Source organism: Bufo gargarizans, chromosome 1 (genome assembly GCF_014858855.1).
Source record: "Bufo gargarizans isolate SCDJY-AF-19 chromosome 1, ASM1485885v1, whole genome shotgun sequence".
In the NCBI taxonomy this organism is placed as follows: domain Eukaryota; kingdom Metazoa; phylum Chordata; class Amphibia; order Anura; family Bufonidae; genus Bufo; species Bufo gargarizans.
In genome coordinates this window covers 151450615-151477521 of record NC_058080.1, presented here as the reverse complement: position 1 = coordinate 151477521, position 26907 = coordinate 151450615, and the positions used below count along the sequence as shown (strand labels likewise).

At 44.9% G+C, this 26907-nt stretch overlaps 1 protein-coding gene across 1 annotated transcript in view; it reads right to left on the bottom strand.

The window, feature by feature from the left end:
- The window catches only part of PDGFRL (platelet derived growth factor receptor like), a 196407-nt gene that overhangs the window by 21576 nt on the left and 147924 nt on the right, over positions 1–26907 (bottom strand). The window contains exons 4-5 of the mRNA XM_044296171.1: positions 4299–4592; positions 2243–2382 (exon numbers count right to left, since the gene is read on the bottom strand). Of these exons, the coding sequence (XP_044152106.1) occupies positions 2243–2382; positions 4299–4592 (434 nt within the window). The remainder of the gene's footprint in view (positions 1–2242; positions 2383–4298; positions 4593–26907) is intronic.

Genomic DNA, 26907 nt, shown 5'->3' with positions numbered 1-26907 from the left:
CTCATCGTCCCCTGCATCGTCTTCCACCCAGTCTTCCTCCCTGACCTCCTGTTCAGTCTGCACACTGCAGAAAGAAGCAGCAGTTGGCACCTGTGTTTCGTCATCAACAGAGACGTGCTGAGGTGGTATTCCCATGTCCTCATCATCAGGAAACATAAGTGGTTGTGCGTCAGTGCAGTCTATGTCTCCCACTGCTGGGGAAGGGCTAGGTGGATGCCCTTGGGAAACCCTGCCAGCAGAGTCGTCAAACAGCATAAGAGACTGCTGCATAACTTGAGGCTCAGACAGTTTCCCTGATATGCATGGGGGTGATGTGACAGTCTGATGGGCTTGGTTTTCAGGCGCCATCTGTGCGCTTTCTGCAGAAGACTGGGTGGGAGATAATGTGAACGTGCTGGATCCACTGTCGGCCACCCAATTGACTAATGCCTGTACCTGCTCAGACCTTACCATCCTTAGAACGGCATTGGGCCCCACCAAATATTGCTGTAAATTCTGGCGGCTACTGGGACCTGAGGTAGTTGGTACACTAGGACGTGTGGCTGTGGCAGAACGGCCACGTCCTCTCCCAGCACCAGAGGGTCCACTAACACCATCACGACCATGTCCACGTCCGCGTCCCTTACTAGATGCTTTCCTCATTGTTACCGTTCACCACAATAAGAAAAATATTATTTGGCCCAATGTATTGAATTCAAATTTAGGCCTTTTTTTTTTACAGACACCTAACACTGTCTGGCTATCTATTTAGGTACCGTATTACACTAATACAGGCACAGCAGTAACGACAGATTTAGCTGACTATAAATTTGAGGCCTATTATTTAGGCGCTGGGTGACAGGTATACGTTTACAGACAGAATTAGACTTGGAAATGCACAGTAGCGTGTGTGTGAAGTTATTGAGAATGACACTATCTGCACCTTCAATCTAATATACCCTTTTAAGGATAGATTTAAAGTAGGCCTGATACAGCAGAAACCACTGATTTAGGGAATTGCTAAGTTGGGAATTGTATTTCAACCCAGAACAAAAACTGTGCTTTGGCGGACACTAAATGAATTGACCAGCCTCAGCAATAAACACAGATTTAGCTGAATATAAATTTGAGGCCTATTATTTAGGCGCTGGGTGACAGGTATACGTTTACGGACAGAATTAGACTTGGAAATGCACGGTAGCATGTGTGTGAAGTTATTGAGAATGACCCTATCTGCACCTTCAATCTAATATACCCTTTTATGTATAGATTTAAAGTAGGCCTGATACAGCAGAAACAACTGATTTAGGGAATTGCTAAGTTGGGAATTGTATTTCAACCCAGAACAAAAATATATCCTTTGCCAGACAGCAGACAGTACAATTGGCTGGCCACAGCTGAAACACCAGATTTAGGGTACTGCTATTTTGGCAATTGTATTTCACCCCTCAATAAAATAGCAAGCACAGCCAAGCCCCTGATGTAGGATATAGCAAAAAAATAACCACAGTATTGATGGTTAAATGGACTTGGTGGCAGCTTGTGCTGGCGCACCACAAGACACAAAATGGCCGCCGATCACCCCAGAAAAAAGTGACTGAAAAAGGCTCTGGGCAGCCTAAAAACAGTGAGCAATTAAATAGCAGCAGTTCAATGATCCACAGCTGTAGATCGATCACTGAATTAAGTGTTTTTGAGGAGTTAATCACTGCCTAATCTCGCCCTAACAGTCGCAGCTGCATCCTATCCCTACACTGATCAGAGCAGAGTGACGTGCGGCGCTACGTGACTCCAGCTTAAATAGAGGCTGGGTCACATGCTGCACTGGCCAATCACAGCCATGCCAATAGTAGGCATGGCTGTGACGGCCTCTTGGGGCAAGTAGTATGATGCTTGTTGATTGGCTGCTTTGCAGCCTTTCAAAAAGCGCCAAGAAAGCGACGAACACCGAACCCGAACCCGGACTTTTACGAAAATGTTCGGGTTCAGGTCCGTGTCACGGACACCCCAAAATTCGGTACGAACCCGAACTATACAGTAGTAGTAGTAGTATATCCCTACTCATCACATGAAGTGACATTTACAGCTTCCCAGCGCCGCTGGCCTGTGCTGCCCGTCATGTTAGCAGGAACTCCAACCTTAGAACACCAGAAGTTTGGGCATGCCGCGCTGAAGAAAGGAGGTAAGACAACCCCTTTAAGATTCTGAATTGTTGGAACCAATAGAAAAAGCCATAAATTCCCATGTATAGTTATTAACTTACTTGTTGTCCTGGGTAGATCCAAGTAAATTCTACTTCTACGTTTGGTTCCCCCAGGACCGTGCAGAAGACACTGAAGTCACTTCCACTTCGAACCTTGTTGGCCGAGGCTGAAATAGTTGCAGAGGGTGGTCCGCTGGGAACTGAAATAAACGTTAAAACATTTCATACTTATGAGGACTTAAAAGGAAGTTACATTTAGAATCATATCATTAAACAAGAATCTATGTGCTTGGCCCTGTATTAGATATACCGAGAATACAACCAGCATACTGAGCGGAAGTGAATAGACCGTCTTGTACTTTAAAGGGATTGTCCAAGATCTGAAAAAATTGGGGAATGCCAGAATAGAAAAAACACTCACTTGGTCTGGTTATCCCTTTATGGCGGGCAGCTGTGATGTGAATGTACATGTGCCACACCACAGAATTCAGCTCACCCAACCATCTCCCCAATTATTTTTTAGGTTTCAGCCAACCCCTTTAATGGGCTATACAACATTACTACTTGTAAGATTAAGTCATATAGACATGTGGGAAGGAATATACAAAAGCATTCCCTACCATTTGATGACTATATTTTTCACACAATGGCCCACATTTATTAAAGGGAACCTGTCACCAGGATTTTGGGTATAGAGCTGAGGACATGGGTTGCTAGATGGCCACTAGCACATCTGCAATACCCAGTCACCATAGCTATGTGTGCTTTTATTGTGTAAAACCTCCCCGATTTGATACATATGCAAATTAACTTAAAAGAGTCATATCTTACTTGTGTGACCAGAGAAGAGTCATATTTTTAAGCTCTGACTCATCTCAGGTTAATTTGCATATGTATCAAATCGTTTTTTATACACAATAAAAGCACACAGAGCTATGGGGACTGGATATTGCGGATGTGCTAGCGGCCATCTAGCAACCCATGTCCTCAGCTCTATACACAAAATCCCGGTGACAGGTTCCCTTTAAGACTACAGTTGGAATGAATTGTGCCAGATTTAGCAAAGAAAAAAAAAACAAAAAACACACACCTCGTAATAAACCTGGCACATTTTTACCTGACTTGTTGGAGATGAAATCTATGCTTGCAATGGCAAAAATGTGTGCCATTTCAACTTATTCTACTTAATAAATCTGGCCTAAACTATGGCTCGTTGGACTGCATCCACTCTACATGTCACTTTCCAATTTTACAGAGCAATGAGAAATGTGTAAATGTCACCCACATCATCATTTCCAGCATTTTAGTGGCACTGCTTAAAGGGATCCTTTCACTTGCGCTATTCTGCCCTCACTGAGGGCAACATAGTGTAGTGAGAAACACGCTGATTTCAGACCAGATCCAGAGCTACGAGATACGCCAGACCTACGAAGGAGATGAGTCTGATGAGACTCACTGGCCTTGCCCTCCCCTGACTCTGGACAATGAATGGCAGGTTTATTTCCTATGCACAACAGAAAAGAAACCTGCCAGTCCTTGTCTGGAGGTGGGGAGGGCGGCGTCAGCAAGTCTCATCAGACTCATCTTCTTGAAAGTACTGACTGCCAGCCCGGGAGTGACAGCTCACTGACATCAGCAGGTCTGTCACTACACTATGCTGACCTCAGGTGACATTTTCCCTTTAAGCCCAAAAAATGTGTAACCTGCTTAAAACATTTGTAGCCATTGTACTGAGTGGAGAACTTCCTTCTATGATGTCCCTATGTCCTAACAGGACATATGGACAGTGGTTATCTTCATGAAACAACTCAAGCCTTATTTCCTCTAAAAAAGTCTGCAAAGCCCCATAAACATGACATGATTTCTGGCCAATTTGGACACAATCTACGAACACAAACTGTATGACTAACACAAATGGTTATGGCCATTGTGTTATTTGTAGAACTTGGACAGATTTTCCTTCTAGTAAGTAGGCCGCACATCTGGCAAAGCCCTTCAGTAGGCAGAGGTGGCATAACTGCAGCACTAAACATCACACCTGTGCCTGCCTAGCATAAAACATGTAAGTGTAAGTCATAATGTGGTTGAAGATAGTGGCCATCGTCTTTCGTTGTACCTTCCACATAGAGTAGCTGGTATTTAATGGATATTTGTGGGGCTCCTCTGGCCTCTGCCCGGCAATACACCACTCCACTTTGGTTGTAACTGGGGTGCTGGTAAATAAAACCTCTCTTCACATCGTAGGAAATGCTTGTGCCATCGGCCTTTATTTCTTCAGCTGGAAACTCTCTGTGTAGGGTGACTTTAGCAGACGCAGTGGTCACACGACATGGGATGACAGCTGGCTTATCTGGGTGCATGTAGACAATCTCAAAATAACTTGGAGATGGTACGAAGAGTTCTCCTTTATCTGCAACAAAAAGAGAATTCATTTGAAAATGATTTACTGTAACTAGTCTAATGTCTGTCAGCAGATTTGTACTTATGAAACTGGCAACTGGCTGACTTATTGCATGTGCGCTTGTGTTGGTCCCATGTTCATATGTGCCCTCACTTCTGAGAAAAAATAATTTGTATTATATGCAAATGAGCCTCTAGGGGCAATGGGGGAGTTGCCGTTACTCCTAGAGGCTCAGCTCTCTGTGCAGCTGCTGCACCGTCTCCACTTTGACGGGGCCAGGCCATGTAAACATGATCACACCTGGCCTTTTCCTAAAGTCAATCAAAGTGCAGTCGTGGCAACAGGTCAGCCAGTTTCATAGGTAGAAATCTGCTGACCGATGCCCTTTAAGTAAACCTGGTAGTGGGATAAGGAATATTATAATATGTAGGTGTCTGCTGACCCCCTAGGATTGATTGTGTCTAGAGATAGTGAATCAATTCTTAACATATCAAATTATTTATGAATTTCCTCCCCCAAAAATTAAGAGTCGGAAACTTTTGCATTTAGTTTACAAAAAAATGCTCAAAATGGTGACCATGATTTTACAGATCAGAAGACAGAGAAGAAGGCTGGCCACAGCAGTGACCTGCTCCCCTTGCGTCATGTCAAATGGTCACGTGACGCAAGGGGAGCAGATCAGCTCTGTGGCCAGCGATTGGCTGCAGTCGAGTCAAAATGGAAGTTTACATCCTGGGAGCAAAGCGGAGCAGCTGAGGCCAGAGAGAGCAGGAGCCAGAGTGGGGAAGCAGGTAGGTATGCTTCTCTCCACAGGGGGATTTATCAAAACCCTGAAAGGTGCAGTTAGTGAGATCTATTGTGAAATTATTACAATAGAATACGGCTAACTATGAAGCCACAGACGGTTGTGAAATCATCGTAATAGTACACAACTAAGGTTAAAGATGATCAGTATCAAACCCAGACCGACAATCTGGCAGGCCAGGCAAATTCCCAGTGGCCTGCTCTAAAAGGTAAAAACGTGGTCCTCTGGGGGTCCACCCTTCTTTAATCCAGTCCCAGCAGTTGGGGGGCACTAATGGGGGCATTACTATTACTGGGGGCACTAATGAGGGCAATATTAATTCTAGGGTGCACTAATGGGGGCATTCTTAATTCTGGGGGGCACTAATGGGGACATTAATATTACTGGGGGGCAGTAATATTATTGGAAGCCACAGTATGACAGCGACTTAACACCCAGTGTTAAGCCACGCCCACAGCCACACCCCCTTTTGTGGTGTGGCTTAACTTGGCCGGTATATTTTGTTGGGAAAGGTGGAAACTCTAGTGTGAATGTCTGTATATATGTGTCTAGTGTGTGTGCACATATGTATATATTATAGTGTGTGTGTATAAATGCAAACGTGTGTGCACATATGTATATATTATAGTGTGTGTGTGTATATATGAAAACGTGTGTGCACATATGTATATATTATAGTGTGTATATATGAAAACGTGTGTGCACATATGTATATATTATAGTGTGTGTGTATATATGAAAACGTGTGTGCACATATGTATATATTATAGTGTGTGTATATATGAAAACGTGTGTGCACATATGTATATATTATAGTGTGTGTGTATAAATGCAAACGTGTGTGCACATATGTATATATTATAGTGTGTGTGTATATATGAAAACGTGTGTGCACATATGTATATATTATAGTGTGTATATATGAAAACGTGTGTGCACATATGTATATATTATAGTGTGTGTGTATATATGAAAACGTGTGTGCACATATGTATATATTATAGTGTGTGTATAAATGCAAACATTTGTGTGCACATATGTATATATTATAGTGTGTGTGTGTATATATGAAAACGTGTGTGCACATATGTATATATTATAGTGTGTATATATGAAAACGTGTGTGCACATATGTATATATTATAGTGTGTGTGTATATATGAAAACGTGTGTGCACATATGTATATATTATAGTGTGTGTATAAATGCAAACATTTGTGTGCACATATGTATATATTATAGTGTGTGTGTATATATGAAAACGTGTGTGCACATATGTATATATTATAGTGTGTGTGTATAAATGCAAACGTGTGTGCACATATGTATATATTATAGTGTGTGTGTATATATGAAAACGTGTGTGCACATATGTATATATTATAGTGTGTGTGTATATATGCAAACATTTGTGTGCACATATGTATATATTATAGTGTGTGTGTATATATGAAAACGTGTGTGCACATATGTATATATTATAGTGTGTGTGTATATATGAAAACGTGTGTGCACATATGTATATATTATAGTGTGTGTGTATATATGAAAACGTGTGTGCACATATGTATATATTATAGTGTGTGTGTATAAATGCAAACGTGTGTGCACATATGTATATATTATAGTGTGTGTGTGTATATATGAAAACGTGTGTGCACATATGTATATATTATAGTGTGTGTGTATATATGAAAACGTGTGTGCACATATGTATATATTATAGTGTGTGTGTGTATATATGAAAACGTGTGTGCACATATGTATATATTATAGTGTGTGTGTATATATGCAAACATTTGTGTGCACATATGTATATATTATAGTGTGTATATATGCAAACATTTGTGTGCACATATGTATATATTATAGTGTGTGTGTGTATATATATATATATATATATATATACAGGTCCTTCTAAAAAAATTAGCATATTGTGATAAAGTTCATTATTTTCTGTAATGTACTGATAAACATTAGACTTTCATATATTTTAGATTCATTACACACCAACTGAAGTAGTTCAAGCCTTTTATTGTTTTAATATTGATGATTTTGGCATACAGCTCATGAAAACCCAAATTTCCTATCTTAGAAAATTAGCATATTTCATCCGACCAATAAAAGAAAAGTGTTTTTAATACAAAAAAAGTCAACCTTCAAATAATTATGTTCAGTTATGCACTCAATACTTGGTCGGGAATCCTTTTGCAGAAATCACTGCTTCAATGCGGCGTGGCATGGAGGCAATCAGCCTGTGGCACTGCTGAGGTGTTATGGAGGCCCAGGAGGCTTCGATAGCGGCCTTAAGCTCATCCAGAGTGTTGGGTCTTGCGTCTCTCAACTTTCTCTTCCCAATATCCCACAGATTCTCTATGGGGTTCAGGTCAGGAGAGTTGGCAGGCCAATTGAGCACAGTAATACCATGGTCAGTAAACCATTTACCAGTGGTTTTGGCACTGTGAGCAGGTGCCAGGTCGTGCTGAAAAATGAAATCTTCATCTCCATAAAGCTTTTCAGCAGATGGAAGCATGAAGTGCTCCAAAATCTCCTGATAGCTAGCTGCATTGACCCTGCCCTTGATAAAACACAGTGGACCAACACCATCAGCTGACATGGCACCCCAGACCATCACTGACTGTGCGTACTTGACACTGGACTTCAGGCATTTTGGCATTTCCCTCTCCCCAGTCTTCCTCCAGATTCTGGCACCTTGATCTCCGAATGACATGCAACAGTCCAGTGCTGCTTCTCTGTAGCCAAGGTCAGGCGCTTCTGCCGCTGTTTCTGGTTCAAAAGTGGCTTGACCTGGGGAATGCGGCACCTGTAGCCCATTTCCTGCACACGCCTGTACACGGTGGCTCTGGATGTTTCTACTCCAGACTCAGTCCACTGCTTCCGCAGGTCCCCCAAGGTCTTGAATCGGTCCTTCTCCACAATCTTCCTCAGGGTCTGGTCACCTCTTCTCGTTGTGCAGCGTTTTCTGCCACACGTTTTCCTTCCCACAGACTTCCCACTGAGGTGCCTTGATACAGCACTCTGGGAACAGCCTATTCGTTCAGAAATTTCTTTCTGTGTCTTACCCTCTTGCTTGAGGGTGTCAATGATGGCCTTCTGGACAGCAGTCAGGTCGGCAGTCTTACCCATGATTGCGGTTTTGAGTAATGAACCAGGCTGGGAGTTTTTAAAAGCCTCAGGAATCTTTTGCAGGTGTTTAGAGTTAATTAGTTGATTCAGATGATTAGGTTAATAGCTTGTTTAGAGAACCTTTTCATGATATGCTAATTTTTTGAGATAGGAATTTTGGGTTTTCATGAGCTGTATGCCAAAATCATCAATATTAAAACAATAAAAGGCTTGAACTACTTCAGTTGGTGTATAATGAATCTAAAATATATGAAAGTCTAATGTTTATCAGTACATTACAGAAAATAATGAACTTTATCACAATATGCTAATTTTTTTAGAAGGACCTGTATATATATATATGTATAGACATAAATCCTGCTCTGTAAATATCTGGGCATATTGATGAGTACATAAGTAACCCAGTATGGGTCTCCTCCTCAGCCTGAAAAGCCTTTGGAGTAAGCATGTGATAGAGGAAATTTCATGTGAACGGGAGTAAAAATCATGTCCTGGTGCCGCAATCATGTGCCCACAAATGTGCACATGTGACTTGGAGAGAGCTATGTCACCAGGGAATGCCGACTGGTCACTCAGCGATGCTGTGGACAGATCCCTAATATAGTGCGCTCAGCCACTTTATGTGCTGTGTCTTGCAGTGTCCCAATCCCGTGATTATGATGCTGATACGGCCAAACATGTTGGGGGGACGCTCGGTAATTCTTCTCATTTTATTTATCAGCTGCTGTGGTACGATTAATACAGATGTAGCCAAGCTAAAACTCACTCTGATAACACGTCAAAGTGTTATCTCGGTTATTTCGTGACAAAAGCCATTGAAATCCATGGCACTTCTGAAACCCTCGCCTATCTCCAGAATAGGCCCCCCAAAGTGCAAGAGCGCGAACTGCGTATGCACGATGCGCTCTCCATTTAATAATTGGCGGGAGTTGAGGGCTTTATATGACCACGACCTGAACTCAACCTGGTCGTTCACACCACCCAATCACCACTCTAGTGCACCAAGGCAGTAACTCCTCTCTCCTAAAATCTCACATGGGCTGTACTAACCTCTCCCAGGCTGTGCTAGCTCCATCCTAACCCAGGCAGCGTTACAGAATAACTAACTTTATTAAAACAGTGCAAACAGAAAATGACTCTGGATTTGCTTTTCCAACATTGTGTGTATCTTCCCTACAACCTTTCAGTGTCATCATAAAAGAACACAATCTAGCAATAAAGACAAAACTATTGTGAAATCATCACAATAGAAAACAACCTAGGAATAAGGGCATTTGCTATTGTGACATAATCTCTGTAGAAAGCATTGCGTAAATTAATTTTCTGTCTATTGTGACATCTTCAAAACAGGACACAGCCTATGAAGAAAAGCAAACACTATTGTGACATCATCAACAGAAAACTAATAATACATGAGGACACTGCCTATTGTGACATCGCAAAAATAGAACAAAACCTCTGAATGAAGATATAGCCTTTTTTGACATCACTAGAATAGTGCACAGACCTGGAATTCCAACTGAGACATTATCAAATAGAACACATTATATATGAAGAGATAGGCAGCTGTGAGGTCTTTACAACAGAACACAGCCTATAACACCATTGTGGCATTATTGGAGCAACATTACATAGTCACATACACTGAACTGAACAAAAATATAAACGCAACACTTTTGGTTTTGCTCCCATTTTGCATGAGCTGAACACAAAGATCTGAAACATTTTCTACATACACAAAAGACCCATTACTCTGAAATATTGGTCACAAATCTGTCTAAATCTGTGTTAGTGAACACTTCTCCTTTGCCGAGATAATCCATCCCACCTCACTGGTGTGGCATATCAAGGTGCTGATTAGACAGCATGAATATTGCACAGGTGTGCCTTAGACTATGTATGCTTCACGCAGTGCAACACATCTCTGTCGCATAAAGTTGATCCGGTTGTTGATTGTGGCCTGTGGAATGTTGGTCCACTCCTCTTCAATAGCTGTGCGAAGTTGCAGAATATTGGCAGGAACTGGAACACGCTGTCGTGCACGCCGATCCAGGGCATCCCAAACATGCTCAATGGGTGACATGTCCGGTGAGTCTGCTGGCCATGCAAGAACTGGGATGTTTTCAGCTTCCCAGGAATTGTGTACAGATCTTTGCAATATGGGGCTGTGCATTATCATGCTGCAACATGAGGTGATGGTCGTGGATGAATGGCAGAACAATGGGCCTCAGGACCTTGTCACGGTATCTCTGTGCATTAAAAATGCCATCATTAAAATGCACCTGTGTTTGTTGTTCATAACATACGCCTGCCAATACCGTAACCCACCGCCACCATGGGCCACTCGATCCACAACGTTGACGTCAGCAAACCACTCACCCACACGACGCCACACACGCTGTCTGCCCTCTGCCCTGAACAGTGAAAACCGGGACTCATCCGTGAACAGAACGCCTCTCCAACGTACCAGGCGCCATCAAATGTGAGCATTTGCCCACTCAAGTCGGTTACGATGACGAACTGCAATCAGGTCCAGACCCCGATGAGGACGACGAGCATGCAGATGAGCTTCCCTGAGACGTTTTCTGACAGTTTGTGCAAAAATTATTTGGTTATGCAAACTGATTGTTGCTGTAGCTGTCCGGGTGGATGATCTCAGATGATCATGGAGGTGAACATGAGGGATGTGGAGGTCCTGGGCTGGTGTGTTTACACGTGGTCTGCGGTTGTGAGGCTGGTTAGATGTACTGACAAATTCTCTGAAATGCCTTTGGAGACGCCTTATGGTAGAGAAATGAGCATTCATTGCACGGGCAACAACTCTGGTAGACATTCCTACAGTCAGCATACCAATTGCTCTCTCAAACGTTGCGACATCTGTGGCATTGTGCTGTGTGATCAAACTGCACATTTCAGAGTGGTCTTTTACCCTGGGTTCAGACCTTGGCGTTCTGAAATGAGCGCTCTGTATGCGCGATTGTACGGGCGTTTACAATCGCACATACAGAGACAGGCGTGCACACATTGTCGCACGTTCCCGAATATCTATGTGCGGGAACGCGCGACAAACGCCCCAAAAAAAGCTCAAGAACTTGTTTGAGCGTCGGGCGTTTTACAGCGCGATTGTACGCGCTGTAAAACGCCCAGGTGAGAACCATTCCCATAGGGAAGCATTGGTTTCTCCTTGTTGAGCGTTTTACAGCGCGTAGGAACGCGCTGTAAAACGCTCAGGTGTGAACTTAGGGTTATTGTGGGCAGTCTAAGGCACACCTGTGCAATATTCATGCTGTCTAATCAGCACCTTGATATGCCACACCTGTGCGGTGGGATGGATTATCTTGGCAAAGGAGAAGTGCTCACTGTCACGTACCGGCAGGACAGGTAGTGGATCCTCTGGACCAGAGAGGCGATGGCGCGGGTTGTACTAAAGGACCGGTTCTAAGCAGTTACTGGTCTTCACCAGAGCCCGCCGCAAGGCGGGATGGATTTGCTGAGGCGGATTTGCTGCCCCTAGTAACAACTCGACCTCTCTGGCAGCTGATAAGGCATGGTACACAGGGAGAAGGCAAGAGCGTAGTCGGACGTAGCAGAGGTCAGGGCAGGCGGCAAAGGTTCAAAGGCGAGTAGACGGTAGCAACGGGTTCGGAAACAGGCAAGGCAAACAAACACAGTGGAACGCTTTCTCTGAGGCACAAGGCACAAAGATCCGGCAGGAAGCTGTGGGAGGAGAAGGTATAAATGGGCAGTGCACAGGTGCAGCCTAATTAAGTCAGCACTGCCTCTCACAAACCTTAACCCTTAATAACCCTTTTGGACCAGGCACCAATCACTGGTGCACTGGCCCTTTGAATCTAAGAGTCCCGGCGCACGCGCGCCCTAGAGAGCGAGGACGCACACGCCGAGACACTGGAGTGCTGCCTGGGGACATACGCTGTGAGCGCTCCGAGGCCAGCAGGGGACCCGGAGCGCTCAGCGTAACAGTACCCCCCCCCCTTTGGTCTCCCTCTCTTTTTGGTACCGAAGAACTTGCGGATGAGACTGCGGTCCAGGATGTTCTCCTCCGGCTCCCATGACCTCTCCTCAGGACCGCAGCCCTCCCAGTTGACCCAAAAAAATATTTTTCCCCGGGAGATCTTGGTCGCCAAGATCTCCTTGACAGAGAATATATCGGAGGTACCGGCGACTGGGGTGGGAGAAACAAGCTTGGGAGAAAAACGGTTAAAGACAGCAGGTTTAAGAAGGGAGACATGGAAGGAGTTATGGATTCGGAGGGAGGGAGGAAGATGGAGCTGATAAGAAACTTGATTGATACGACTCTTGATTTTATAGGGTCCCAAGAAACGAGGGCCCAACTTGTAACTTGGGACCCTAAATCGGATGTACCTAGAGGAGAGCCACACCTTGTCACCCGGGCGAAATTCCGGAGGAGATCTGCGTCTCTTGTCAGCTTGAACCTTCATACGGGCGGAAGCCTTGAGGAGAGCAGCGTGGGTTTCTCGCCAGATGGAGGAAAAATCCTGTACAAGACTGTCAACGGCAGGTACAGAAGAAGGAGTGGGAGACTGCGGCAGAGGTGGAAGAGGATGACGGCCAAAAACTACAAAGAAAGGAGGAGACTTGTTAGAGGCAGAGGATTGTTTGTAGTTGTAGGAGAACTCCGCCCAGGGAAGTAGATCAGCCCAGTCGTCATGGCGTGAGGATACAAAGTGACGCAGATAGTCACCCAAAATTTGGTTCACCCGTTCTACTTGGCCGTTAGACTGAGGATGGTACGAAGAAGAAAAGTCCAATTTGATCCCGAGCTGAGCACATAGAGCCCTCCAGAATTTGGAGACGAATTGTACCCCACGATCCGAGACAATATGTTTGGGTAGGCCATGGAGACGGAATATGTGTTGGAAAAATTGTTTGGCCAACATGGGTGCAGAGGGTAGACCGGGCAGGGGTACAAAGTGAGCCATCTTGGAGAAGCGATCCACCACGACCCAAATAACGGACTTGCCATGGGAGGAGGGAAGATCTGTAATAAAGTCCATGGCGATGTGAGACCAGGGAACTTCAGGAACGGGTAGAGGCAAGAGGAGACCCGCTGGTTTCTGGCGAGGCGATTTATCCCGGGCGCAAATCATACAGGCCTGGACGAAGTCCGAGACATCTTTCTCTAGAGAAGTCCACCAGTACCTTTGGGAGATTAGTTGGAGAGACTTTTGCACCCCTGGATGACCGGCAAAAGGGGAGGCGTGGCCCCACTTGAGAATTCGCAGCCGCTGACGTGGAGGTACGTAGGATTTGCCAGGAGGAAGAAGGCGCAGGTCCACGGGAGAGACTGTTATAAGGCGTTCTGGAGGGATAATATATCGAGGTGTTAACTCGTCGCCCACCACATCAGAGGAGCGAGACAGAGCATCTGCCCTAATGTTCTTACAAGCCGGACGGAAATGGATCTCAAAATTAAAGCGGGCGAAGAACAGAGACCAACGAGCCTGACGGGGATTTAATCTCTGAGCAGACTGGAGATAAGCCAGGTTCTTGTGGTCCGTGAAGATGTACACAGGATGTGTGGCGCCCTCGAGTAAATGTCTCCATTCCTCCAGTGCCAATTTAACCCCTTAAGGACATAGGACGTACCGGTACGCCCTATTTCCCGAGTCCTTAAGGACCAAGGACGTACCGGTACGTCCTGACTTTAAAATCGGCATTCCGGCACCGCAGGGGTTAATTTGAACAGGATGCCGGCTGAAATCATTCAGCCGGCATCCTGTTAAAACGCCAGGGGGGGTCATGTGACCCCCCCGTGTCGGCGATCGCAGCAAACCGCAGGTCAATTCAGACCTGCGGTTTGCTGCGCTTTTTGCAGTTTCTGATCCCCGCGGTCCCTGACCGCGGGGATCAGAAACTTTAGAGTGTCTAAAATCAATATAGTACACCCCCCCCTGCACCCCTGCATGATTTGATGGCGGCGGGTGGTGCAGGGGGGGTGTCGCAGGCGGTGGGGGCGTTGCGGGAGGCGGGCGGTGCGGCAGGCGGGATCGTGATCCCCCGCCCGCCTCCCATTGAATAATCGTTGGTGTACAGTGGGTATACCAGGGTGCCAGCACATTGCTGGCACCCTGGTATAAACGGCTGACATCGTTGATGCGATGTCAGCCGTTTAACCCTTTCCATACAGCGGTCCGTACGGTAACAGTAAAAGGGAGCTCCCTCCCTCTCCGATCGGGGGGCTGCTGTGCCTTTGCAGCCCCCCGATGGGAGAGGGAGAGAGCCCCCAGACAGCCCCCCCAGAGCCCCGTCCTTACCCTTCCCCGTCTGCGCAGTTCTGACCATAACTGAGCAGACGGGGAAGGTTCCCATGACAACAGGACGCCTGCTCAGGCGTCCTGCTGTCCATGGTGCTGAACAGATCTATGCTGAAAGCATAGATCTGTTCAGTGTAAGTAAAATACAGTACAGATACCTATATAGGTTCGGTACTGTATTTTACAGACATCAGACCCACTGGATCTTCAAGAACCAAGTGGGTCTGGGTCAAAAAAAATAAAAAATAAGTGAAAAAAGTTAAGATAAAAAAAAAACATTTATCACTGAATAAAAAAAAAAAAAAAAAAATAAACTACACATATTAGGTATCGCCGCGTCCGTAACGACCTGATCTATAAAACGGTCATGTTACTTTCCCCGCACAGTGAACGCCATAAAAATAAAAAAATAAAAACTATGAGAAAATTGAAATTTTGCCCACTTTACTTCCCAAAAAAGGTAATAAAAGTGATCAAAAAAGTCGCATGTACGCCAAAATAGTACCAATCAAACCGTCATCTCATCCCGCAAAAAATTAGACCCTACTCAAGATAATCGCCCAAAAACTGAAAAAACTATGGCTCTTAGACTATGGAAACACTAAAACATCATTTTTTTTGTTTCAAAAATAAAATCATTGTGTAAAACCTACATAAATAAAAATAAAGTATACATATTAGGTATTGCCGCGTCCGTATCGACCGGCTCTATATAAATATCACATGACCTAACCCCTCAGGTGACCACCATAAAAAATAAAAATAATAAATTGTGCAAAAAAAGCAATTTTTTGCCATCTTACGTCACAAAAAGTGTAATAGCAAGCGATCAAAAAGTCATATGCACCCCAAAATAGTGCCAATCAAACTGTCATCTCATCCCGCAAAAAATTAGACCCTACTCAAGATAATCGCCCAAAAACTGAAAAAACTATGGCTCTCAGACTATGGAGACACTAAACAATTTTTTGGTTTTAAAAATGAAGTTATTGTATAAAACTTACATAAATAAAAAAAATTGTATACATATTAGGTATCGCTGCGTCCGTGACAACCTGCTCTATAAAATTACCATGTGATCTAACCTGTCAGATGAATGTTGTAAATAACAAAAAAAAATACGTGCCAAAAAAGCTATTTCTTGTTACCTTGCCGCACAAAAAGTATAATATAGAGCAACCAAAAATCATATCTACCCTGAACTAGTACCAACAATACTGCCACCCTATTCCGTACTTTCTAAAATGGGGTCACTTTTTTGGAGTTTCTACTCTAGGGGTGCATCAGGGGGGCTTCAAATAGGACATGGTGTCAAAAAAACCAGTCCAGCAAAATCTGCCTTCCAAAAACCGTATGGCATTCCTTTCCTTCTGCTCCCTGCCGTGTGCCCGTACAGCGGTCTACAACCACATATGAGGTGTTTCTGTAAACTACAGAATCAGGGCCATAAATAATGAGTTTTGTTTGGCTGTTAACCCTTGCTTTGTAACTGGAAAAAAAATATTAAAATGGAAAATCTGCCAAAAAAGTGAAATTTTGAAATTGTATCTCTATTTTCCATTAAATCTTGTGCAACACCTAAAGGGTTAACAAAGTTTGTAAAATCAGTTTGAATACCTTGAGGGGTGTAGTTTCTTAGATGGGGTAACTTTTATGGAGTTTCTACTCTAGGGGTGCATCAGGGGGCTTCAAATGGGACATGGTGTCAAAAAACCAGTCCAGCAAAATCTGCCTTCCAAAAACCGTATGGCATTCCTTTCCTTCTGCGCCCTGCCGTGTGCCCGTACAGCGGTCTACAGCCACATATGAGGTGTTTCTGTAAACTACAGAATCAGGGCCATAAATAATGAGTTTTGTTTGGCTGTTAACCCTTGCTTTGTAACTGGAAAAAAAATATTAAAATGGAAAATCTGCCAAAAAAGTGACATTTTGAAATTGTATCTCTATTTTCCATTAAATCTTGTGCAACACCTAAAGGGTTAACAAAGTTTGTAAAATCAGTTTTGAATACCTCGAGGGGTGTAGTTTCTTAGATGGGGTCACTTTTATGGAGTTTCTACTCTAGGGGTGCATCAGGGGGGCTTCAAATGGGACATGGTGTCAAAAAAACTGTCCAGCAAAATCTGGCTTCCAAAAACCATACAGCGTACCTTTCACTCTACGCCCCGCTGTGTGGCCGTACAGTAGTTTACGGCCACATATGGGGTGTTTCTGTAAACGGCAGAATCAGGGCAATAAAGATACAGTCTTGTTTGGCTGTTAACCCTTTGCTTTGTTAGTGGAAAAAATGGGTTAAAATTGAAAATTAGGCAAAAAAATGAAATTCTCAAATTTCATCCCCATTTGCCAATAACTCTTGTGCAACACCTAAAGGGTTAACAAAGTTTGTAAAATCAGTTTTGAATACCTTGAGGGGTGTAGTTTCTTAGATGGGGTCACTTTTATGGAGTTTCTACTCTAGGGGTGCATCAGGGGGCTTCAAATGGGACATGGTGTCAAAAAAACTGTCCAGCAAAATCTGGCTTCCAAAAACCATCCGGCGCACCTTTCACTCTACGCCCCGCTGTGTGGCCGTACAGTAGTTTACGGCCACATATGGGGTGTTTCTGTAAACGGCAGAGTCAGGGCAATAAAGATACAGTCTTGTTTGGCTGTTAAATCTTGCTTTGTTAGTGGAAAAAATGGGTTAAAATTGAAAATTAGGCAAAAAAATGAAATTCTCAAATTTCATCCCCATTTGCCAATAACTCTTGTGCAACACCTAAAGGGTTAACGGAGTTTGTAAAATCAGTTTTGAATACCTTGAGGGGTGTAGTTTATAGAATGGGGTCATTTTTGGGCGGTTTCTATTATGTAAGCCTCGCAAAGTGACTTCAGAGCTGTAGTGGTCCCTAAAAATTGGGTTTTTGTAAATTTCTGAAAAATTTCAAGATTTGCTTCTAAACTTCTAAGCCTTGTAACATCCCCAAAAAATAAAATATCATTCCCAAAATAATTCAAACATGAAGTAGACATATGGGGAATGTTAAGTCATCACAATTTTTGGGGGTATTACTATGTATTACAGAAGTAGTGAAACTTTGAAATTTGCTAATTTTTCCAAATTTTTGGTAAATTAGGTATTTTATTATGCAAAAAAATTAATTTTTTTGACTTTATTTTACCAGTGTCATGAAGTACAATATGTGATGAAAAAACAATCTCAGAATGGCCTGTATAAGTAAAAGCGTTTTAAAGTTATCAGCACTTAAAGTGACACTGGTCAGATTTGCAAAAAATGGCCTGGTCCTTAAGGTGAAAATGAGCCTGGTCCTTAAGGGGTTAATAGCCAGCAGTTCCCTGTCCCCAATGGAGTAATTTCTCTCTGCGGAAGAGAATGTTTTAGAAAAGAAGCCACAAGTAGAAGTCTTGCCCCGGGAAGACTTCTGGGTGAGGACAGCTCCTGCTCCCACCGAGGAGGCATCCACTTCAAGAGAGAAAGGCTTGGTGGAATCTGGTCTAGAGAGAACGGGTGCAGAGGCAAAGGCGCATTTCAGGGACTGGAAGGCTTCCTCGGCTTGGGAAGGCCAGGATTTGGGGTTAGCTCTTTTTCTTGTGAGGGCCACGATAGGAGCTACCAGAGTGGAATAGTGAGGGATGAATTGCCTGTAGTAATTCGCAAAGCCCAGAAATCTTTGTATGGCTCGGAGACCAGAGGGGCGTGGCCAATCCAGAACCGCCGAGAGCTTGGCTGGGTCCATTTGAAGTCCTTGGGCTGAGATAATGTATCCCAGGAAAGGCAGGGAGGTCCGTTCAAAAAGAAATTTTTCAAGCTTAGCGTACAGGCGATTTCTCCTAAGACGAGTAAGAACTTGTTGCACATGGACCCTATGTTGATCCAAATTGGAGGAAAAGATGAGGATATCATCCAGGTATACGACCACGCAGGTGTAAAGTAAGTCCCTGAAAATATCATTAACGAATTCCTGAAAGACAGCAGGTGCGTTGCAGAGGCTGAAGGGCATCACCAAATACTCAAAATGGCCGTCCCTTGTGTTAAAGGCGGTCTTCCATTCGTCTCCCTCACGGATACGGATCAGATTATAGGCCCCTCGAAGGTCCAATTTAGTGAAGATCTTAGCCCCTCGGAGACGATCAAATAGCTCAGAGATTAGAGGCAGAGGGTAACGGTTCTTGATGGTAATTTTATTAAGACCTCTGTAGTCAATGCAGGGGCGGAGGGAGCCGTCTTTTTTTGTCACGAAGAAAAAACCGGCCCCAGCAGGAGAAGATTTTCTTATGAATCCTCTCTGTAGGTTCTCACCTATATAGTCGGACATGGCAAGAGTCTCAGGAGGTGATAGAGGAAAAATTCTGCCCCGAGGTGGAGTAGAACCGGGTATCAGGTCGATAGGGCAATCATAGGATCGGTGAGGAGGAAGGACCTCAGCTTGTTTCTTGCAGAAGACATCCGCGAAGGAATGGTATGGCTTGGGCAGCCCAGAAGGCGGAGAAACTTGCGGGTTCTGTTTGACCAGAGCAGGCTTGAGACAGCGGTCCGAACAGGAGGAACCCCAACGCAGGATCTCACCGGTGGACCAATTCAGGATAGGACTATGACGTTGAAGCCACGGCAGACCCAGGAGTTCGGAGGAACAGAAGGGAAGGACAAAGAACTCTATAGTCTCGGTATGAAATATTCCGATGTCCATCTGCAGAGGCTGGGTACGGAACTGCACGGTGGCAGAGAGTCTCTCACCGTTAACAGTAGAGATGAAAAACGGCTTGGGTAGACGGATTACTGGAATACGGTACTTGTCAACCAAGGAGGCGTGAATGAAGTTGCCAGCTGAACCGGAATCCAAGAAGGCGGCTGCGGAGAAAGAGGACTTGGAAGAGATGATCAACTGCACGGGTATGATGAGACGTGGAGAGGAAGAATCCACACCTAGCAACGCCTCTCCCACGTTTACTAGGTGCGAGCGTTTCCCGAACGCGGTGGACGGAGAGGACAATCTCTAAGGAAGTGCTCGGTACTGGCACAGTACAGACACAGGTTCTCGTTTCTGCGGCGGCTTCGTTCTTGCGGAGTCAGGCGTGACCGATCCACCTGCATGGCTTCCACGGCGGAAAGCCCAGTAGCGGGTTGAGGTGGACGCAGAAAAACGGGAGCCAGATGAGGAAAGCGTCTAGGACGAGCTTTTTCCTTTTCAAGGAGGAGTTCCTCTTGTCTTTCGGCGAAACGTTTGTCTATCCTAGTGGCCAGCAAGATGAGGTCACTAAGAGTGGAAGGAAGCTCACGTGCAGCCAGAACGTCCTTTACTTCACTATTAAGTCCCTTCTTGAAGGTGGCGCAAAGGGCTTCATTGTTCCAGTTCAGCTCAGAGGCCAGGGTGCGGAACTGAATGGCATAGTCACCCACGGAAGAACCTCCTTGGGTCAAATTTAGTAAGGCAGTCTCTGCGGAGGTAACCCGGGCAGGCTCCTCAAAAACATTCCGGAACTCTAGGCAGAAGCTCTGGACGGAAGCGGTGGCAGGATCTGCGCGGTCCCATAGTGGTGTAGCCCAGGCCAGGGCCTTCCCGGACAGCAAACTGAGAATAAAGGCTACCTTGGCTCGCTCAGAAGGAAACTGGTCGGACAGAAGCTCGAGGTGGAGAGAGCACTGCGACAAGAACCCACGGCACTGCTTAGGATCTCCGTCATATTTGTCTGGTAGGGACAAACGTATTCTGGAACCAGTGGCAACTGCAGGCGGAGGTGACGCAGCAGGAGCAGACGGAGGAGCTGGCTGTTGCTGAGAAGGCAGGAGCTGCTGCAACATAGCGGTCAACTGGGCCAGCTGTTGACCCTGCTGGGCCACAATAGTGGTGAGGTCCGCTAGGCTTGGCAGGGGAACATCAGCGGGATCCATGGCCGGATCTTACTGTCACGTACCGGCAGGACAGGTAATGGATCCTCTGGACCAGAGAGGCGATGGCGCGGGTTGTACTAAAGGACCGGTTCTAAGCAGTTACTGGTCTTCACCAGAGCCCGCCGCAAGGCGGGATGGATTTGCTGCGGCGGTAACTACCAGGTCGTGTTCCCTAGTAACAACTCGACCTCTCTGGCAGCTGATAAGGCATGGTACACAGGGAGAAGGCAAGAGCGTAGTCGGACGTAGCAGAGGTCAGGGCAGGCGGCAAAGGTTCAAAGGCGAGTAGACGGTAGCAACGGGTTCGGAAACAGGCAAGGCAAACAAACACAGTGGAACGCTTTCTCTGAGGCACAAGGCACAAAGATCCGGCAGGAAGCTGTGGGAGGAGAAGGTTTAAATGGGCAGTGCACAGGTGCAGCCTAATTAAGTCAGCACTGCCTCTCACAAACCTTAACCCTTAATAACCCTTTTGGACCAGGCACCAATCACTGGTGCACTGGCCCTTTGAATCTAAGAGTCCCGGCGCACGCGCGCCCTAGAGAGCGAGGACGCACACGCCGAGACACTGGAGTGCTGCCTGGGGACATACGCTGTGAGCGCTCCGAGGCCAGCAGGGGACCCGGAGCGCTCAGCGTAACACTCACTAACACAGATTTAGACAGATTTGTGAACAATATTTAAGAGTAATGGGTCTTTTGTGTATGTAGAAAATGTTTCAGATCTTTGAGTTCAGCTCATGCAAAATGGGAGCAAAACCGAAAGTGTTGCATTTATATTTTTGTCCAGTGTAGTTAATACGGTTAAAAAAAGAGTCCATCAAGTTCAAACAAGGGATAGGTAGGGATGCAAATCCCCCAAAAAATGACACAAAAATTGTTCTAAATGAAACATGATTTATTCTGAAAATAAATACTTCAAAACATCTTCCAAATGGTTGTAATCTGTTAGACTGGTTATTCTGATGGCCCATTATTGTGGTCTGATAAGCCAATCTGACCCTTTTCACCTGTTAACCTGAGAGAACAGAAAATCTTTATTTAATTCACTTGACTAGAAATGATGCTTATTTTCTTTTCCTGTGACCCTGCAGTTAATATTTTCCTGAGCTTTTTTTAGTTTAGAGAAGTAATTGATTGCCAAGTCCTACTACTACTTCTACTGCATAACCTATATGGACCACCTAGGGAAGTTACTAGTCCAATTGCTTTCAGTCTGACTTCACAGTTCATAGTTCTTTCAGCTAATACATGGTTATCTTTTTTTTTTATGCCTGAGGCCATGCAACAAGATTGGGCAGAGGTCCACACATCAGTGGCGTGCCTAATGTGTTTGGCACCAGGGATGTGTTCTTTCTCTGGCACCCCTCTTCCCCAATACCAAAAAAATTGTACCCTCTTACAGTAGTATTGCTCTCATTGTACAACCTTCACAGTAGTTTTGTAAAGATGAGTGCCCCCTCACAGTAGTTATGCCCACATTGTGCTCTTTCACAGTAGTTATGCCCACATTGTGCCCCCTAACAGTAGTTATGCCCACATTGTGCCCTTTCACAGTAGTTATGCCCACATTGTGCCCCCTCACAGTAGTTATGCCCTATTTGTGCCTCTGCACAATAATAATCCCCATTGTTCCCCCTTCACAGTAATAATACCCATTGTGTCCCCTTCATAGTAATAATCCCCATTGTGTCCCCTTCATAGTAATAATCCCCATTGTGTCCCCTTCATAGTAATAATCCCCATTGTGTCCCCTTCATAGTAATAATCCCCATTGTGCCCCCTTAATAGTAGTAATGCCCACTGTGCTTGTAATGCCATATTTGCCCCTCCATAGTAGAAATGCCCACTGTGCCCCCTTCACAGTAATAATGCCCACTGTACCCCTTCACAGTAATAATGCCCACTGTGCCCCTTCACAATAAAAATCCCCACTGTACCCCCTTCATAGTAATAATGCCCATTGTGCCCCTTCACAATAATAATGCCCATTGTGCCTCTTTAATAGTAGTAATGCCCACTGTAGTAGTAATGCCCTCTGTGCCCCCTCCATAGTAGAAATCTCCATTGTGCCCCCTTCACAGTAATAATGCCCACTGTGCCCCCTTCAAAGTAATAATGTCCTCTGTGCCCCCTTCATTGTAGTAATGCCCTCTGGCTCTGTGCCCCCTTCATAGTAGAAATGTCCATTGTACCCCTTTCACATTAGTAATGCCCCCTGTGCCCCCTCCATAGTAGTATTGCCCTCTGTGCCCCTTTCACATTAGTAAGAGAAGGGGCTCCCATAAACCAATCCAGTCGCTCTGAGCCAGAAGGCTCCTGCAAGGGACCAGGACTAGCGGTCATCCCACAGCCGAAGCTAAAGAAGTGCCAGTCTTGCTCTGGCTGCCAGCCCAGGAGTTGGCCAAGAGCCAGAAGTCTAGGTCTGGTCTCTCCCCAGAGGGAGAACCAAGGGGTTTGCAGGGGGCTGAGGAACCAGATTGCCACACCCCCATCGCGCTGCATCCCTGACCGGTCCTAATGACAAACAAATGTGCAAAGTTAACATATAGTGAACAAAAAATAAATAGTGAATGTGTGTCCGTTACAGCCCGGAAATTCCACCAGAATTATTAAAATTCATCTTATTACAGCAGGCTGTAAAGTCGGCAAAGATAGAGATGAGTGTGCTCAAAATGTGAGAAAGTGAAGTTTGTGCAAATGTGCCCTCGCTCCCCAGTGAGTTCAGGTACCCCTGGGTCACCACTCCTGGGGCACTTCTGCACCTCGGGCTTTCAAACATCTCAGCCTATGGTCACCTAACATATGGCACTAATGGCCAAAGGCATAGGGATGGTCAACCTGCGACTCTCCAGCTGGAGTAAAACTACAATTCCCACCATGCCCTGCTGTAGGCTGATAGTTGTTGACAGTCTGGGCATGCTGGGATTGGAAGTTTGGAACAGCAGGAGAGCTGCAGGTTGGACATCCCTGGCATAGACCCTAGGGTCCTCCATATGGTTCTCTGTTCACTTGATCTTAAGGTCCCTCTACACGGGACTATGTACAAGCAGATTGTTGGGAAGGGTTCATTCCAGACAATCCTCTGATCTCTAGCAAAGGAGACCACTGCATTTACATGTAGCGATCTCCTCCAGAGTATGGGGAAGAGCAATCGCTAATGCCATCACTCTTCCCCATACAAACTTGTTCACACATAAAAATCTGCCACCGGGAAACAAGGATTTTTGTGCTGCACGAACAATCCAATTGGGTAATTGGCGGTGCATTTACACTGCCAGATCATCGCTAATGAGCATTACTATGAACGATCTGTTCAATTTTCGGCCCGTGTAAAGGGCCCTTTAGCCAAAAGGCCGAGAAGCTTACTTCAAAGTTTCGTCCTTGATGGCTCTTTACAATTTACTGTCACAATAAATGGCAATGAGTTACCTAAGGTCTTCCTGTGTATCCTTAGGGAGAGTTCCTGTTCAGATGTTTCCATTGGCATATCCTGCTTAGTTCCAGGTTCAGTGCTTGGGTCACTCTTCTATAAACTCCCCTGATTATGCATATTTAATGTAATGATGTTCAGCTCTGCCGGTCAGCTTCAGACAATGCACTGGATTAATAGCTAAACCTAATTAAATGCTATTTCTATTCCAGTGAGGATCTTTCTTCTTTTTTGGTGAACTGGCGATTGTGGAGATAATAGCTTTACTCTTAGGAGTCTGAAACTTAGCAAAAGAATCCCTGCTTCCTGTTCCAACCACTTTATTGTAGGCATGGGCAAGGAGTCAAAGACCTCTGACATTAGTTGTGTTTGCTCAGAAAACTTCTCCATCAAATATGGTGTGTTCTAAAACAATGAGGCTGAAGTGAAAAAAATGGGAGTAACTTCATATAGGGAGAGGCTTAGACTTAGTGCACAACACTCAAAGGGACATTGTACGCTACCCTCTACCACTCTGGCATTCCTACACCTGGGTACCATTCACTACATCACTGAAAAGGGGCCCTGTGTCCTTGTTGCTTCATGGCAACTAGCGTCACGAAAAACGAACACTTAGCTAACATCTTAAATGGGCCCCAGTGCATCCCCCAGACTTCCGTTGCAATTGCCAGTGCGGAACTTATCTGGTCCAAAACCCAGCCTCGTCGTTGCATGCACCAACACCTTCATTATCTTGGTATTGCATTGTCTTGACTGATTCTCACAAGGACCCTGCTTTGCACCCCACCAACATCAATATCAAAGGCACCCCGAACCCCAAAACCAGGGTGTGCCAGGGTGAGAACTGCAACCATGAGTACTACCATCCTCATCATTGCCACTACCACCACCACTCCTGCCCTCTACCCTACTACATTCCTGGGCTTGTTGCAGTCGCATTGAATAATGCCGATGACTGACCTCCAGAGAGCGTTTTTTATTTCATGACCACAGTGGCATTATGTAGCAGTCTTACTTATGTCTGTCCTACTGCAGCCTGTCAGCACTTCCCCCACTGCCACCCCCTCCAGGCTGGCTGGTATCTCAGCAATGAAGGGAGGGAGGGCTGCTTTAACCCTTCATATTTCAGGTTGTGTATCAGCTAGAAGTTTTTAAACACTACCAGCATTGAAGTGCTTGCTGCTACATTGAGAGATACAAACTTTAGAAATCAGGTGGGGAGTGAAAGTTGCAGCTTGCTGGGACCCATTTTCAAGAGCTGTAACTTGTGATGTATTGTGGATAGTGCTGCAATCTTGCTCTTGTTTTAAAGCTTAGATTGTCAACTTTAAAACAATCCTACAATAAAGTCCTCAGAAGTGACCCTCATTCTGCAGTCACACAGCCTTGAATGATGTTTGTTCAAGATAGCACTGTTCTTTCCTGCCTTCATGAACACTTTTCGGGATGGTCAGTCAGTGAGGGTGTAGGACGAGGTCCCCATACACTTAAAATAGCTGGTAGCAAAACACTGGTTCGGCTGATCACTAATTCCAGTGACTCATAAACATGCATGAAAGAGGGGGAAAAGTGTTGCCTGATCTTTCTCCTGACTTCTCCTGTGAGAGGAGAGTCTGGTGACCTCCACACACTCAACATGGTCTGCTTATCCCACTAAAATCAGCAGGTTTGGCCATTGTTTATACGACGTACATGGATACTTCTACCTGTAAAACGACTAGGGAAGTGCTAAAGCACGCCCATCAGAGCCGGCGACATCACCGAACACACTGCCGGGTGGAAGCTTCCGGACCGGAAGTGTGTTATTGTAAACAAAAGAGCCCGATGCTAACATCAGGGGGGCTGTCTGGGTGAAATGATGGGTATGAGCTCTGAACTTGGACAACCCCTTTTAGAAGAGTCAGAGACAACATTATCCATTATCTTGGACACCAGTGCATACTTTATGTAGTTGACTTTACTGATGACGAATGACTTAATAGCCACAAAGTGAATTAATTAATAAGTGATTGCATCTGGCTGCATATAATGTGATTTACTAATGATTATTGTGCCGTCACCCACTGTTTAAGATCTGGCATATACTGACACGTGGCCTCACCAGAGCAGAACGATTAGCTCTGTAGCCACCTTATCTTAGGAAACACCAGACCTTGTACTATTTTTTTAGAAGGCAATAACTGAGACGTCATCCACGACCTCCTATGTTTACTGTATAGTTGGTGAGGCGTTAGATTACATGTTATATGAAGATTGCATACAGTTGTACATAGAGAGTACATACCAGGGAAGCCAAATGTCCAGAAATTTCTGTACAGTCAGGTGTGGATTTTTTTTGAGGCTGGTGGTACTTGTCTAGATTATTCTGGTGGTAATTATCATCATTTTACAGCTCACAGTAAATGCTGGTTCTGAGTTCTCATGAGTATATTTAGCTATAGACATGTATTACTTATAATTTGTATCGTTCATTATGGTTTTCCAATTTGTTGGTTAAAAAAATGTTGGCTGTCTGTGATTTTGGGATAAGTTATCCAGAAAAAAGAAAAATTCTGGTTGGCAACTCTAGTGTGTATGATTATTGGATAGGATGAATATTATTCCATTATAACACTAAGAGGGCCTTCGTTCCTCTAATTGTTACCTAGCACGAACTCGCACACAGTGATAGTCCTGTCTGATGACAGACATGTGTAACAGATTAATCTCAGTCACGTCGGCTGCAGGTACTGTCACTTCAGGTGATTTACA